We start from the raw sequence: 13858 nt of genomic DNA, 5'->3' as shown, positions 1-13858 counted from the left end.
TTACACTCTGAATTTTCTCACAATAACTCAAAGCCTTGTTGGTAGGTTTGCCAAGGCTCGAGTGGCGTTGCCTGCTATGGTTTCCTCAGCAAAATCATTGGAAGTGCTTCCACCAGCATTTACAGTCGACGATGAAGATTCTTGTTTGCGCGTTCAGCCATTTAAAACGAGTATTTTGAGCTTATTTGAGATGGCCAGACGTGAGGATCGGCCGCTGTACATAGCTGCGCCAATGGTACGATATTCGCGTTTACCGTTTCGACTTCTTGTTCAAAGACATTTTGCTGTTGATATAAGTTACACACCAATGATGATTGCACGCGAGTTCAAAAACTCAAAATTTGCGCGCACAGCAGAGTTTTCAACGTGTGAACTTGACGGACCTATAATTGCGCAATTCGGTGCCGCTGGGTCGGAAGACATTGTATCCGCACCTGAATACATAGAGAACTTTGTGAGCGGGGTCGGTATTAACTGTGGCTGTCCCATCAAGGATCAGAACCAAGATGGTATCGGGGCTGTTTTAATGCAGAAAATCGACGTGGTGGAGGACATGGTCAAGTCATTAAGACAACGTTACGGAGCAAAAGCAGTGCTGGAAGTGAAAATTAGAATTCATGCCGATTTAACAAAGACAGTCGAGTTTGTAAGACGATTAGAACAGGCTGGTACAAACGTGATTACAATACACGGACGGCTACATAAGCAGCGAAGTTCCACAAAACCAAATTTAGAGGCCATTCGACTGGTGCGTGAAGCACTATCGAAGAAAGTATACGTCGTTGCAAACGGCGACTGCTTTTCCTTGGAGGACGCTAGAAGGATTTTTGAGCTTACAGGGGTTGACGGTGTCATGTCAGCACGCGGTCTGCTTGAAAATCCAGCATTATTTGCTGGCTATGAATCTACACCGTGGAAGGCAGTTGAGCTGTTTTGGGCTTATGCTGAAAAATATGGCGGTGTTTCCAAGAATTTGTTGTATCGAAATGTGCAGTTTATGATTATCGAAATGACACAGAACTTATTAACGAAAGAAGAACGGCAAGAAATACGGACCATAAAAAGTTGGACTCAACTCACCTCATGGTTTGATGAAAGATTTGTACTAAAAAGATGGGGTGAAAAAGGATTTGCTACTTTGGAGTTTAGTGGATATCGGAAAAGTCTTTAATAGAGATGTATCAAACAACTAATAGTGATTTTTTTTGGTATTTGTGTGTAGAAATCATAGGTTATTAGAGTCGAGGTCATTTTAAGAGTCCCAATGCTCACCCAGAGGACGATCAATTTTTTGTCTAGCGGCCAAAAGTCCGAAATAGTGCTTTAGCGGTAGATCTTGTCTCTACTACTCTATTATTTACAGCCTAATTGGTATTAATACAGTAAATAATGTATTGAAAGTGGTTATTTTAGTTTATTTGACAGAGAGGATTTTGGAAATTTTAGATAATCCACGAGACAGGCGTGGATTCTAGTCAGTCAGCACAACTTATAGCAATTGAGGTGTCTTGCAGAATGCGCTCAATATTAAAATCTTTGTCAAGATTAGGACGGAATTCAGGGTATGAATTTTTCACATTGAAAGGCTTTGAAGTCAACTAATTGAAATTGAAAGCGCCAGAACGAGAAGTGCCGTTGCAATCAGATCAGGCTTAAGATTATTTGGTGTTCTTGGCTTGAAGGTAGAAAACTCCGAGATCAACTCAAATTTACTTTGGAATAAACAAAGCACAATAAGGAATGGTGTAACTTCTACATGTCGTGAATTCCAGTCGAGAAGCAGTGCCATTCAGGCTAATATGGTGGCCAGGCCCGTTGTTTCTCCACATCATCAAGTGCATTTTGACGACAGGAAAGTTTACATCCCATGGAATAACGGAGCTACGTCTGCCTATCATAATATATGGCTCCGAGACTCTTGCCAGTGCCCAGAATGCTTCCATCCTATAACGAAACAACGATTGCTCGATACATTCAAAATACCAGATTCTGTGAGTCCAGACATGGTCGAAGCAGAGGAAGCAGGTCTTAAAATAAAATGTGAGTGTAAGCGGGCGTGTGATATAGAAAGTGCTAATTGTATACAGGGGCTTATGACAGACACGAAAGTTTTTATCATTGGGATTGGCTGCATCTGCATTCTTACCAGCCAGTACTAGAGAAGCATTTAACTTTTCGAAAGGTGGTGTGGGGTAGAAACGATATTGAAGATGAACCACCTGTTGTTGACTACGCGGCTGTGATGGAGTCAGACGAAGGTGTGGCAGAGTGGACAAGCAAAATTGTAAGTCAGGTCGAGTATTACAGAGAATAGCGTTAATCCGATACTTTAGAAAACATTTGGATTCTGTTTTGTTGAAGGAGTGCCGGTTACCCCTGAAGACACTGAGCATCTGATCAATCGAATTTCATTTGCCAGACAGACTCATTACGGTGGGTTCTGGGACTTCACATCTGATTTAGAAAAGAGTGATACGGCATATACGGACTTAGCATTGGGACTGCATACTGATGGCACGTATTTCACTGATCCACCTGGTTTACAGCTTCTGCATCTCTTGCACCATAATGGAACTGGAGGCGAATCTGTACTTGCTGACGGATTCAAAGCAGCGCGGAATTTACGGGATGAATTTCCGGATCAGTACAAGACGCTTTCGAGAATACGCATTCCTGCACACAGTGCCGGAAACGAAGACGTTTGTATTCGACCGGCCAGCATTTCACGTCCGATTTTGAACCACGACGAGGTCACTGGCGAGCTGTTTCAAGTCCGCTGGAATAATGATGACCGCTCGACGATGGACCAGTGGGACGGAGGAGATCCCGACACTGATGTGCTTCAATTTTATGATGCAATCAAGAAATGGAATCAGATTTTGAGCAGACCGGAGATTGCATACTGGTTTAAGCTGAAACCGGGTCGTGCGCTAATCTTTGATAACTGGCGTGTCATGCACGGACGAAGTGCTTTTGATGGCGAAAGAAGACTGTGTGGCGCATACATCAATATGGACGACTTTGATTCTAGAATGAGACTTACCAATCTAGGCCGAGATGCTGTGTTGAAGTATTTATGAGCGTGACCGAGCAGGATTAACAAGTTATTGTAATTTCTTCACTTTATAACGGCAGCATGGACACAAATGTAGGCAACATGATTTATTTGGCTTTGTTTTTTTAGTTTTTTTTATTCTAGTAACACCATTTTGCCATTTGTTGGGCTTTGTATGGAGAGTATACTAGCTTCGCGGCCGGGCAGCTGAAGAAGCAGTCCGTGACGCAGATGTCGTATTGCTTGCGTTTTTCAGTACTGTCCGTTGACGCGCAGGCACACTGGATGTAGCCGACACGGTCTTAGCCGACACAGTCTTAACCGACGCCGTTCCAGGTTTCCGCAATCCCTTTGTTCCATATACTGATATTGTTAGCCAAACACCCTAATCAGACAAAACTATGCTAGCATACTCCGTTTCTGAAGTGTAGCCTCACGCGTACGCAAATGTTCTTCAGTTTCCTTCCGTTGCTGTGTTGCTGCGGCTTGTTGTTGAGCTTGAAGTTGTGCCTGTGCTAGTGCTTGCGCCTGCTTTTCAGCAAGCTCTGCCAATCGCTGCTGGTGTAGTTGCTCGTCCTATAGACGGAGGTCAGTATTGGCGTGCTCATACGTCTAAATATCTGTACTTTTGACGATCCCTCCCATTTAGGGTCAAAGATTACACGCTGGGTATGCTCTGTTTGTGATAATATCCGAATCCACAAGCTCATCAAACTGTCCACATTTTTCGTCGTCGCGACAACTTTCTAATCAAGCAGTTAGCATCAAAGTAACTCACAAACATAGTATGCCATACTTCCAAGTTAGATTCCGCTACAGAAATTGAGTCTAAAACAGCTGTGATTGTTTCGTTGACACTTCGAATCTGGTCTAACTCTTGTAAAAGTCGTTCCTCTCGTGCATTAGCTGACGATGTATGCTCTGAATGAGACTCATTTAGCGAGACTGCAAGCTTTTGTAATGAAGCAGACAAGTTATCTGTTTCTGTTGGCATATTGTATTCTGTTGCATGCCGAAAGTAAACAATAAATCGGGATGTTTACCTTGGGAGGTCTTGTGCGGCTTTCTCGCAGCAAACGGATAATAGTTTAAAATCCGTAACTTGGCTATGTTTGCGTGAGGTAGAGGTTTAGTATTAATTACTAATTCTAACCTGTAACATACTGTGACAACTTCTACAGCAAACAAAAACTGAGAAATAAGCTTGTGACGCGTGAATAACGCGTTTTTTGTTACCCTGTTCTGTTGCGTTTTCTGTGGGTTTTGAACTGGGCAATCCCCCCCTTTGCGATCACTTTAGTCCAATTTAGGCAAACAGCATGATAAATTGATTGACTAAACAACACAGCAAGAGGCATCAAAACAATGCCCGCGACACCGCCACGACCATCAGGTCTGGCTGAAGGAAAGCACACGGTAATGCTAACTCCGCCGACACCGCGACACGGCCCACGGTTTGATCAGGATTACTGCTCCGTACTGGAGGACCGCAAGTTCAAAGACAAAAATGCGGAAAGTGCACGAAATACACACAATCGAAAAGTGATTGGTCCCAGTGAGAGTGTGACTGGCAGTAGTCACAGTACTAAATTTCATTCTCGGACAAGAACTAAGTCTGGAGCAGCGCCAGTTGGTCCAATGCTGACTCCTAGACAGACACCGCACAAAAGAACAACACATCCGATTGATCAATATGATGGTCTTGAAGATGCAATGCAAGCAGACGAAGATTTAATACGAAAGCCGTCATTGTCGCACCAGCGAAAAGGTAAAGCCGTTGCTCGAATATTGTTTCCAGTGGAGTCAGTCGATACCGAGTTTGATGAGACCAAAAGCGCAAATTTTACAGTTTATAGAGACACAGATGCAGATGCAGATCAGGGTCCAGAGATAGAGGCAATAGAAGACGATCCATTCACCAATGCTTCAGCCAAGAAACGTACCCGAGAATTGTATGATAAAAAATTACCAGATCATTCGAAAAAGGGAATGACTTTTTTGTTGTAAGTCATTGATTTATATGCGAGTGGTCTTTCCGCTAAATATATTTCAGTCGAGGCAAAAAGGTGTTTAGGTCATTTGTGACTGAGTCCGAGTTTTCGGATGATGAATTTGCTATTGCGCCTATAAAACCTCGAGTTCTATTTCCAAGCGCCAAAGAAGAGGATATACCGCTAGAGTCTTCACAGTCGACCGCATCGGCAATGTTTGATGAAACAAACGCAGAGTCAATGCTGTCTCAAGACTCGAGTTTATGTTCGCAGGCGCAACCGACAGACAAACCAAGGAGCAATTTCACTATTTTTGAAGACGGAGAGAGTAAACAAATAAAGTCCCATACAATGAGCTACAGTGATGAAAATCTTGAAGAAGAAGAGACTGATATTGAGGATTATTATTCGACTTGAATGGATAAAGAAGGATAAAGTTTTATTTATTATGCATTGACTTATCTGGGATTTATGACAGGGCTGTATTTTGGAGATACATGTATGATAAAGAGCATTCCGGGCACAATTTGATGGTTATGATTGGAGTGTATATATACAAAGCCTTGGAACAGACAGATCAAACGAGCCTTCGAATCATAAATAATGTTACTGTAACTTCATTGGTGTTCCCTTCCTTTTATTTGCTGAAAAGATTCAAGACCGATGGAGCTTTTAATAGTTAGAGTAATGCTAGAGGAGGTGCATACAAAAAAACTACATACTAATCCAGAGGGTGGCACACGCAATGACTAGGCCAACCATTGTTCCTGTTGCTATCTTCTCTTCTTCTGCGATCTGTTCAGCTGATGGTGGTGGTGGTGCTCCTCCTCCAAACATGATTACTCTTTAAATGTCAATTTGGTATGTAGATTTCACAAAACGCTGACAAGCAACGATAAATGTAGTTTAGTTGCCTCTTAAAACATAAAATATTGGAGTGAAATTTAGTTTTTTAAAGATCAAAGCATAATACGGTTAGAGCTTTATAAGCAGAAACATTTGTAGTATGTATGCGGCGATGAAAGGTTAGATCTTCGACTTGTGGAGACAGCATATTGAACAGCAATTTGAAAGCTTTAAATTTACGAAATGTCAGACGAAGACGCATTGGAAAGAGCGGAGTTGGGTACTACTGATGCGATTGTAGCGGATGATGAAGATGAATTGTCAGAGTTGGACGAAGAGCAGTTTAAGGATATTGAAGTAGACAACATTGGTCTGCCAATTACAGAGGAAGTGTTTAAGATCCAAAGACACAAGCGTTCGACAAATGGTGTGGAGAAGGAGCCAAAAAAAAAACGGGAGCGAACGCGAACAGTCCGTCGATCTCGCGAAGAGGAAGGAGATGGTAATGGTGAAGGAAGACCACAAGAGAGGAGACGGAAATCGTCAGGGTCGCGCAGGACAGACGAGAAGCCAGAAGAAATCGATTTGGAGAAATTGACTCCAGAAGAAAGTGCGTTGATTATTCATTGAGTATGGAGGGAGTAAAGTGTTAATACTATCAGGACGACTGCGAGAGTTGCAGATGAGAATTGATGCGGTCTTGAAACCGCAAAAGAAACGAAAAAAAGCTGATGAGGATGATCTTGAGGCGATGCAAGATGAGATGATTGCCGGTTTACGAGAGCGAATGAGACAAGCAGCAATTCGGGATGCTGAAGCAATTAAAGAAGGAATGCCAGCAGCTCATAAATTACAAATGTTACCAGAAGTGAGAGAAGTTTTGCAGAAGTAAGTAGATAATAAGAATTTGGGCGGGAGTGTTGTTGACAAAAGAAATAGACAATCATTGTATAGTTCAATATTAGAGAACAACTTGTTGGAGTCAGTTCGCATATGGCTTGAACCATTACCAGATGCATCATTACCATCTTATAGTATCCAAAGGGATTTGTTTAAGGCATTAGAGGAGTTACCTATTAAGACTGATCATCTTAGAGAGAGTGGAATAGGTAAGATTGTGTTGTTTTATCAGAAAAGTAAACGACCACAAGTTGCGATTAAGCAGATAGCAGATAAACTTGTTGGTAAGTTCTAATTTGTATTATGCATGTCCAAAACCTCAGATACTAACAATAATAACTTAGGTAACTGGGGTAGACCGATTATGGGTCGAAAAAAAAGATAGAGCTGGAAATGATGAGATAAGCAATTACATAAAAGTCATGTACTAAATAGGAAATGTTAAAGAATGATTAAAATGCGAATAAGCAAATTAAAATAGAGAGTTAAAATTTGCCACAACGTACAAAAAAAGTATGTGATATTTAAAGTATGAAAAATAGAAGTTTTTTTCTTTTGCGTGCGCAACTCGGGCCACTTTTTTTGTTCTTTTTTTCTTAAATAGCGCGAAAATAATTTTCAAATTTTCAATCAATTTTTTTTCCATTTAAGACGGCGATGTGAATTGTGAGTTCAGTACAAAGGCATTGAATTATTAGTCATGAGAAGTGGGATTCGCGTTGTGTTTCTTTCCTTTTTTTTTGTTTATGTTCATTTTGTTGGACGCGATTTAATTAAGTTTGTTTGTTTTAGTCACGTTTAAATGGATGTGTTGTGGCTGTGCTAAATTAAGAGTGACGTCAGTTAACTTACTAATGCTACTCATCGCCACTCACGGGATCAAAACTTAATATAACTCTGTAGATTCTGAACATAATCTACTTTTCCAATTGTTTAGATCTATTTTTAAGTATTATATAACAATTTATTATTATGACAAGTAGTACCCTTAATTTATTTTATGTAATTAAAGAAAAAAGAATAAGTAATAACAAGAATGACTAAGTCGCATCCCACTACTTAAAAATACGGAGAACATGTGGCGCATGCATCACGCGCAAGGCTTCTTTTCTTGTACGATGGCGTGGCTTGCGTGGCTAAAGCCGCCTCCTTGAACGTAAACTCAATTCGGCTCCTGCTGTTATTCCTCCCAATCCGGCTCGCCTTTATTAGAACCGGTTGGTCCCCCTCCTCCCTTTTGTTCTTTCTCTTCCATACAAAATCTTTCTCACCTATTTAATTCTCTTTTTACTAATTCAAATGGCACATTTAATGTCGGCTCCAACGCCGCCGTCAGTGCTCTCAACTGCAATGCCTACTCCGACTATACCAATTGCAGATTACCAGACAGATCAATCCCCTGTCGCCACTAAGTCGGCCGGTCCATCCGCTCATCACAAGCTTACGTCTTCTCTTCCACTCTCTCCACCTCCTTCACCGTTCTCTTCTTTATATTCTCGTGCTGCCGATCCACCACTGTTTTCACATACTACAGCTCATGATGCTTCAGATCTTCGCGTCTCAATGTTTAGACCTTTGGTTGATGTTGTACATAACGCGTCCGCAAATATGACTGAAGTATCAAAAGACACCCGCGTGAAAGATGAAGAATATTTTCAATCGACTGTTTATGAGCAGTACTCAAAATCTCCAAAAAGATGGTTACAAATTCAGCGAGAATTGTTGAAGCTATACAAACCGCACTTTGCTGCCACTGTCATTTCTCTCACAACTCCAGCTTCCAAGCCTGCTGTGCTCGCTCCTAGATCAACAAAGGTTCAGAAACAGCGTGTACAGTCTGGTGATGCAATTTCATCTCCTTCTATGTCAAACAGGAACTCAGTACCATCTTCTCCCAGATCGTCTTCACGTGGATCCTCAGCTGTCTCTTCCAGGCCACTGAACTCAATTATAAAGCCTTCGTCCACTTCGCCCGAATCTTCTCCACGAACATCTGCCGTACATGACATTGATGTTGACGAGATACCCGACTTTTGCCCTCCAATGTCTTCTCTTGACAATACTCGTGGAATGCGTACTGACTGGAAGGGCAATCAGATGGATCTTTCAAATGACCCTGATCGACACTTGCTACATCCGTTTGAAGTTCAATTGGCCTCTGTTTTGCGTCTGCCTTGTGCAATGTATCTTGACTCAAAGAAGAGAATTTTTGCTGAACGGGTTTTCAGAGCTCGTAAAGGTCTACAGTTCCGGAGAACAGACAGCCAGAAGGCCTGTCGTATTGATGTTAACAAAGCAACGCGTTTGTTTGTTGCGTTTGAGAAGGTTGGTTGGTTTGAAGACAAATGGCTTGAGCCATACTTGTGATCATTATTCTTTTCTTCTTTTCGGAGTTTTACTTATTCATTTTTTTCATCATTGCATTCGGGGTCTTTTTATTCGGTTATGGTACATTACAAAATTTGGGTTTTTTTTATTTTGTGACAAACATTGGGATATACGTAATAAAGTCGGTCGGCCGGCCAGAGGTGGCAATCCTCTGAGTATTGTATTTCTATTCTCTTCATTTCTATTTCAGTACAAAGGTTTTTTTGCATTAATGGTTTTTATTCATTCGGTACATGATAGTTTCTTTTTTCATTTGGGTTGGAACCTTGGCGGAAGTGCATTCTTTGGGGTTTATATATATATACTTATTTATTCATTTAATCATTTTTTTTATTATTTTGACACAGTTCATTACAAATTAAAGTAAACAATCTGAGTTGATATTTGTTGACGTGTTTCTAATGATCGACAATCAAATAATTTAAGCTCTGTTCGTGCAGTGCGGCGTTCGTTCGACAACAAGCTGCCGATGAGCTAACCAAGTCAAATTGAGCTCATCACCATCAGTAATACTAATTTATAAACATAAACAACGAATAACTAAAGTTAAATGTATCTGTACAGTTTTCTACAAAAACGAAAGGAAATAACTAATTCTAATTTGCTTTGCTGCTGAGTACCAATTACTTCTCCCTCGCGTTGGCTTAGGCGCAGATCTTCCTGCCAAGAGTGGGCGCAACCTGGAAAATAGGGGCGCAGAGTTGCGCATCGCACCGATGCAACTTTCTCTTTTCAGTTGTTCAAGCTGGCACTTTTTACAATCGGATTGAAATTACATTCAAAGTGGAATCCAATGATCACGAACAAAAGATTTCTCCACTGATGATTAGCGTGGTTTGTATACCGAATATAAGATCAGCACCACTTTGACAAGTTAACGAGCAGTGCAATGCTTGGACAATTCAAAACTTTCCCAATTAGTAACGAGTCGTTTGATACACTCGACCGATATCAGGAAATCCAAAGTGGAGTGTAATTTTGTTCAAAATATTACGACTTTTGTGCCGCAAGTAGCTCACAAATTACGGCTTTAAACACATTTGCTGTAAATAGAAAAATGGTCCGGAATCACGTGCGGCTCGGCGATAAGCACACTTGGAAATCAGGCGAGAGTAGTCGTTATATATTTGTAATGAGGATAACATAGTTTAAGCGGCCAATATAGAGGTGATTATGATTATACCAATTGTTACCATTTAGCCCGGTGTAAAAACTGTCTTTTCTTAGACTTCTAGGTGGCGCTGTCTCCTGATTAATTTTGCTTGCAGTGCTGAGTACATTGAATGTCTTGATACCGGGAACTGATTTACTGGATCTATCATCGTCTTGCTAACTCAACACAGCTATTTTAATCTGTTTGTATTTTCGTAATTATACAATAGAACTATTTAATTTAAACCATAATCCAGTTATAATTTGTGATTACATAATTTGATCGTAATCCATTCATTGGATCTTGTGTAGCGTCAACGGGAGATGGTTGCCTAATTCGCGATAGTTTTCCAGTCAATGCTTTATACCTACCTAAACTACATCTCTTCCACGTTCAGGCGCCTCACGACTGTCATGTACATTATTTAGAACACTACTCCCTCCACATTATTTTGTTGTTCACTTCATTTTCCACGCACCACGATGTCGTCACTTACCACAACTCAGCTTATTCAACTTGGGCTTGGAGTAGTGTCGTTGCTTTGGTTGGCAATTACTTTTTACAAACGAAAATATTTTACCTCTGCTATAACAGCTGTGCCTGTTGAGGAAAAGCCACACATTGCTCTCCCACCAGATCCGACTCCGTTAAATAATCTCACTCTGGAAAAGCTTGAGACTTACGATGATCGTCCATGGCGACCTTTCCGCTGGCCGTATCATCAGACCATGAGCATTTTTAAGTTGGATATCAATCATTGGCTAGACATGGACAAATGGTACAAGTAAGCTTACGACTTCCTTATAACTTCAGGCTTGTCTGACAATGTTAAATAGGCGGTATATTACTGAGCGTATGGATATTATTCGACGAACCGGTACAGAATACTGTGACACCCTTCCAGAAGGTGAAGACGCTGCGCGTGAGCTTTTGGATACAGTTGTCAATCAACTTACTAAGCGGTACCCAAAGCTGTTTGTCAAGACTGACATTGGCATTGACAATCTTGTTACTGGTGAGAGCATGGATTTAAGAGAACCTTTGAAGGAGCCGGCATTGCATTATGTTGCCCGGTAAGTTCCGAATCACAATGTAATTGCTATCGACAATGCTAACTACTGTTAGTCTTGCAAAAGAGGATTTCTATCTTGTCAAGAAGCGTGATGATGGCCGCCACTACTTGGTCGCTGCTGTGGTTCCTGCCCCTGGCGGATTTTTCGGAGTTCAAGACAAGATTGGCCAGCATCTTGATGTCATCCATACTGAAGTACCTTACTACGAAGAGAAGCTTAAAGTCTCAATGGAGCGTTGGTTTGCACGAATGAAGCCGGACGACCCAGTAGAGCGTGCTAGTTGGTTTATCTGTTGGGATCATGAACTTTTGTGCAACGGAATCTACGCCCTTGGGCCTGGCGAAACTGTCTCCGAAGATATCGACTTTTCAAAATACAATGTGCGTGTATGCCGGCAAACTCTCCGTAGACTGCCGAAGTCTGACGCTATTATTTTTTCAAATCATCCTATCTTCTACTCCATCGACGAGATGAAAGATGAACCACTTGTTCCAATGCTGTTAAAGAAGGTTGTGTTAGAAGGCCCGGAGAAGATTCTTAAGTACAAAGGATTTGAAAAATTTGACCAGCATTTCATTCCTTACTTGGATAAGTTAATTCAGCGACAGTACGATCTTGGAATAGTGGAGAAAGATACCCCGCTGCGAACACGACCTTCCTATCCATTTGCTGACTGGTACGATATCAACGAAAAGCATACTGGTAATGGGTATACAAATCCGTATTTTAAAAAATTGAAGCAGAAAATGCAAGAGAATTAATTTCTGCTTATAGACTACATCGGCCTAGTATTTTCTTCTTGGGCTCTTAAATAGATATTGATAATGTACTATTCAAATTGAACAAGCAAAACCTGCTCTTCTCCATTGAACCTGGTTGGATAGAATCCAACAAAATCACTGGTCTAGACACACCTTAACATCGTTTCATCTTTCTCGTATTCTACGCGTTAAGTCTAATTGTGAGCAAAACAAAATCAGTAGAGCAATTTCTATTAAGAAAAACCAGTTCAAAACCAAAAGTAGACAGGCGCAATTCTTGAATTGTTGTTCATAGTCAGAGTAACTTATAAGAACAAAATAGACGGTGGTAATTCATAGTAGTCGAGACAATGTTTCAGTTAGAAGAGTGAAAGTTCCAATTGTGCTTTCGAGACTCGAGATTCGAAATTATGAGAAATTTTTTAAGCACAAATAGAGTTTTTGAGCAAAACAGCATGCAGTATCACAAACAACTGCAATTTCTTGTACATCTTTATTCTATCTACTGACAAACAGCGTCAAAAGAGCTTTCCATTTTTGCCAAAACCCGGAGACGCATGTCACCTAAATTAAAAAGCTTTGTCGCTTTGTCCAAAATAAAGAACACATAACTTCAAAAACTAAAACGACCATACTCATTCTCTTCAATAATATGGTGCTCACGCATCAGCAGGGTAGCTATAATGACAATTGGTCTATGATTTCTAATGAAATTACTGGATAACTTAAGTTGAATTTCAGACCAAAACAGTCACGCAACACCATAAACTTTGAAATCCCTAACAATTTTGTTGATGTACCTGAGTACGGTGGGCAACCGAGGCTTTGTGTGATTCTTCTTGGCTGTGTGATGTGTCGAAGTACAGTGACAAGGGCCAAATTGTCAAGCGACTCAGTATTCAAGCTGATGTCGTAACTTAAATATCAACACTACAGCGGTAAAAGTTAACGAATTTAAATGTTAAATGTATCAAAATGATTGTAGAAATCTCGTAAATATGAAAAGCCAAAAATAAATTTATTGGCTAAATACTTCAGGAGTTAATCGAGGTCAAAGACAAAACTTTATCTAAACCTCCAAAACTCTATTGATTATGATGCTTGCATTGGGGAGGTCACACAGGTTTGGTCTCAAACCGTACACACTAATGTACCCGGGAATCAGAGGATATACATAGAACAGTGACATACAGAAAACAAATTTATAGATCGTCAACACAATGCTACGCTAATGTATATTAAACACATATATATATATAAAAGACGGATGCATACTATATTATCGTCTACACAATGCTGCACCAACGTGAAGCTTCAGCGTAACAGGAAAACCCAACGAATATCTAGTATCCCAGGCTCACTAGTGTGAGCCTTCCATCTGCCCAGTAAAAATTGGACATAAAAACATTTTCGAACTTTAAATTAAGAATAACATCGGACTGCCCTCTGCAACCCTAAACCCCCATCCTCCATACAAAAATCTCATACTTCTCACACATGAGAGAGAGTTGAGATACGAAATATTAATGGATGAATTGAATGATTTACTAGAGCTAAACTACGTGCTAGAATATTCTGGAAGAATCTATTATGATTTTGTCAGGGTTTTTTTATATAATTTGTCACTGTACAAAGGAGATATATTAACACAATAAAAACTACAACATAAATCGACTTACCTGTACAAAGAT

The 13858-nt window shown here is 40.5% G+C and overlaps 7 protein-coding genes across 7 annotated transcripts; 6 read left to right on the top strand and 1 right to left on the bottom strand.

The window, feature by feature from the left end:
* Nucleotides 1-76: 76 nt before the first annotated feature.
* V1512DRAFT_254037 (uncharacterized protein) lies at nucleotides 77-1171 on the top strand (the record flags this gene model as incomplete). The annotated part of the gene is made up of 1 exon (XM_066914762.1): nucleotides 77-1171. The coding sequence occupies one exon, from the start codon at nucleotides 77-79 to the stop codon at nucleotides 1169-1171; it is 1095 nt and encodes a 364-aa protein (XP_066770543.1).
* A 39-nt stretch (nucleotides 1172-1210) lies between these two features.
* V1512DRAFT_264795 (uncharacterized protein) lies at nucleotides 1211-3389 on the top strand. The gene is made up of 4 exons (XM_066916760.1): nucleotides 1211-1562; nucleotides 1616-2040; nucleotides 2088-2284; nucleotides 2334-3389. The coding sequence occupies exons 1-4, from the start codon at nucleotides 1516-1518 to the stop codon at nucleotides 3078-3080; spliced, it is 1416 nt and encodes a 471-aa protein (XP_066770542.1). The 5' UTR covers nucleotides 1211-1515; the 3' UTR covers nucleotides 3081-3389.
* On the bottom strand, nucleotides 2968-4242 carry V1512DRAFT_264791 (DASH complex subunit Duo1-domain-containing protein). Its single transcript, XM_066916759.1, has 4 exons — nucleotides 3852-4242; nucleotides 3682-3801; nucleotides 3469-3631; nucleotides 2968-3418 (listed from the first exon to the last, which is right to left on the bottom strand). Exons 1-4 carry the CDS (start codon nucleotides 4047-4049, stop codon nucleotides 3243-3245), a joined length of 657 nt encoding a protein of 218 aa, XP_066770541.1. The 5' UTR covers nucleotides 4050-4242; the 3' UTR covers nucleotides 2968-3242.
* Nucleotides 4243-4362: 120 nt separating this feature from the next.
* V1512DRAFT_264790 (uncharacterized protein) lies at nucleotides 4363-5788 on the top strand. Its single transcript, XM_066916758.1, has 2 exons — nucleotides 4363-5058; nucleotides 5109-5788. Exons 1-2 carry the CDS (start codon nucleotides 4421-4423, stop codon nucleotides 5461-5463), a joined length of 993 nt encoding a protein of 330 aa, XP_066770540.1. The 5' UTR covers nucleotides 4363-4420; the 3' UTR covers nucleotides 5464-5788.
* Nucleotides 5789-5889: 101 nt separating this feature from the next.
* On the top strand, nucleotides 5890-7256 carry V1512DRAFT_264786 (uncharacterized protein). The gene is made up of 4 exons (XM_066916757.1): nucleotides 5890-6502; nucleotides 6555-6780; nucleotides 6832-7076; nucleotides 7137-7256. Exons 1-4 carry the CDS (start codon nucleotides 6136-6138, stop codon nucleotides 7175-7177), a joined length of 879 nt encoding a protein of 292 aa, XP_066770539.1. The 5' UTR covers nucleotides 5890-6135; the 3' UTR covers nucleotides 7178-7256.
* Nucleotides 7257-8003: 747 nt separating this feature from the next.
* Nucleotides 8004-9522, top strand: V1512DRAFT_264783 (uncharacterized protein). Its single transcript, XM_066916756.1, has one exon. The coding sequence runs from the start codon at nucleotides 8092-8094 to the stop codon at nucleotides 9157-9159; it is 1068 nt and encodes a 355-aa protein (XP_066770538.1). The 5' UTR covers nucleotides 8004-8091; the 3' UTR covers nucleotides 9160-9522.
* A 1190-nt stretch (nucleotides 9523-10712) lies between these two features.
* V1512DRAFT_264782 (uncharacterized protein) lies at nucleotides 10713-12325 on the top strand. The gene is made up of 3 exons (XM_066916755.1): nucleotides 10713-11117; nucleotides 11170-11406; nucleotides 11459-12325. The coding sequence occupies exons 1-3, from the start codon at nucleotides 10816-10818 to the stop codon at nucleotides 12165-12167; spliced, it is 1248 nt and encodes a 415-aa protein (XP_066770537.1). The 5' UTR covers nucleotides 10713-10815; the 3' UTR covers nucleotides 12168-12325.
* The last annotated feature ends 1533 nt before the right edge of the window (nucleotides 12326-13858 follow it).

Source organism: Lipomyces arxii (genome assembly GCF_038497795.1).
Source record: "Lipomyces arxii strain Phaff 12-163 unplaced genomic scaffold V1512scaffold_12, whole genome shotgun sequence".
In the NCBI taxonomy this organism is placed as follows: Eukaryota; Fungi; Ascomycota; class Lipomycetes; order Lipomycetales; family Lipomycetaceae; genus Lipomyces; species Lipomyces arxii.
This window is presented reverse-complemented; position numbering and strand designations above follow the sequence as displayed.

Excerpts from the sequence above, each read along its gene's own strand:
- V1512DRAFT_264795 (XM_066916760.1), top strand. The coding sequence starts at position 1,516 with ATGCGCTCAATATTAAAATCTTTGTCAAGATTAGGACGGAATTCAGG. Across the intron at positions 2,041-2,087 it reads AGCAGGTCTTAAAATAAAAT|GGGCTTATGACAGACACGAA; the intron begins GTGAGTGTAAGC and ends AATTGTATACAG. Across the intron at positions 2,285-2,333 it reads CAGAGTGGACAAGCAAAATT|AAAACATTTGGATTCTGTTT; the intron begins GTAAGTCAGGTC and ends CCGATACTTTAG.
- V1512DRAFT_264791 (XM_066916759.1), bottom strand. The coding sequence starts at position 4,049 with ATGCCAACAGAAACAGATAACTTGTCTGCTTCATTACAAAAGCTTGCA. Across the intron at positions 3,802-3,851 it reads TAGCGGAATCTAACTTGGAA|AAAGTTGTCGCGACGACGAA; the intron begins GTATGGCATACT and ends CTGCTTGATTAG. Across the intron at positions 3,419-3,468 it reads GGCTACACTTCAGAAACGGA|TATATGGAACAAAGGGATTG; the intron begins GTATGCTAGCAT and ends TAACAATATCAG.
- V1512DRAFT_264790 (XM_066916758.1), top strand. The coding sequence starts at position 4,421 with ATGCCCGCGACACCGCCACGACCATCAGGTCTGGCTGAAGGAAAGCAC. Across the intron at positions 5,059-5,108 it reads AAGGGAATGACTTTTTTGTT|TCGAGGCAAAAAGGTGTTTA; the intron begins GTAAGTCATTGA and ends AATATATTTCAG.
- V1512DRAFT_264786 (XM_066916757.1), top strand. The coding sequence starts at position 6,136 with ATGTCAGACGAAGACGCATTGGAAAGAGCGGAGTTGGGTACTACTGAT. Across the intron at positions 6,781-6,831 it reads GTGAGAGAAGTTTTGCAGAA|ACAATCATTGTATAGTTCAA; the intron begins GTAAGTAGATAA and ends CAAAAGAAATAG. Across the intron at positions 7,077-7,136 it reads GATAGCAGATAAACTTGTTG|GTAACTGGGGTAGACCGATT; the intron begins GTAAGTTCTAAT and ends ATAATAACTTAG.
- V1512DRAFT_264783 (XM_066916756.1), top strand. The coding sequence starts at position 8,092 with ATGGCACATTTAATGTCGGCTCCAACGCCGCCGTCAGTGCTCTCAACT.
- V1512DRAFT_264782 (XM_066916755.1), top strand. The coding sequence starts at position 10,816 with ATGTCGTCACTTACCACAACTCAGCTTATTCAACTTGGGCTTGGAGTA. Across the intron at positions 11,118-11,169 it reads GACATGGACAAATGGTACAA|GCGGTATATTACTGAGCGTA; the intron begins GTAAGCTTACGA and ends AATGTTAAATAG. Across the intron at positions 11,407-11,458 it reads GCATTGCATTATGTTGCCCG|TCTTGCAAAAGAGGATTTCT; the intron begins GTAAGTTCCGAA and ends AACTACTGTTAG.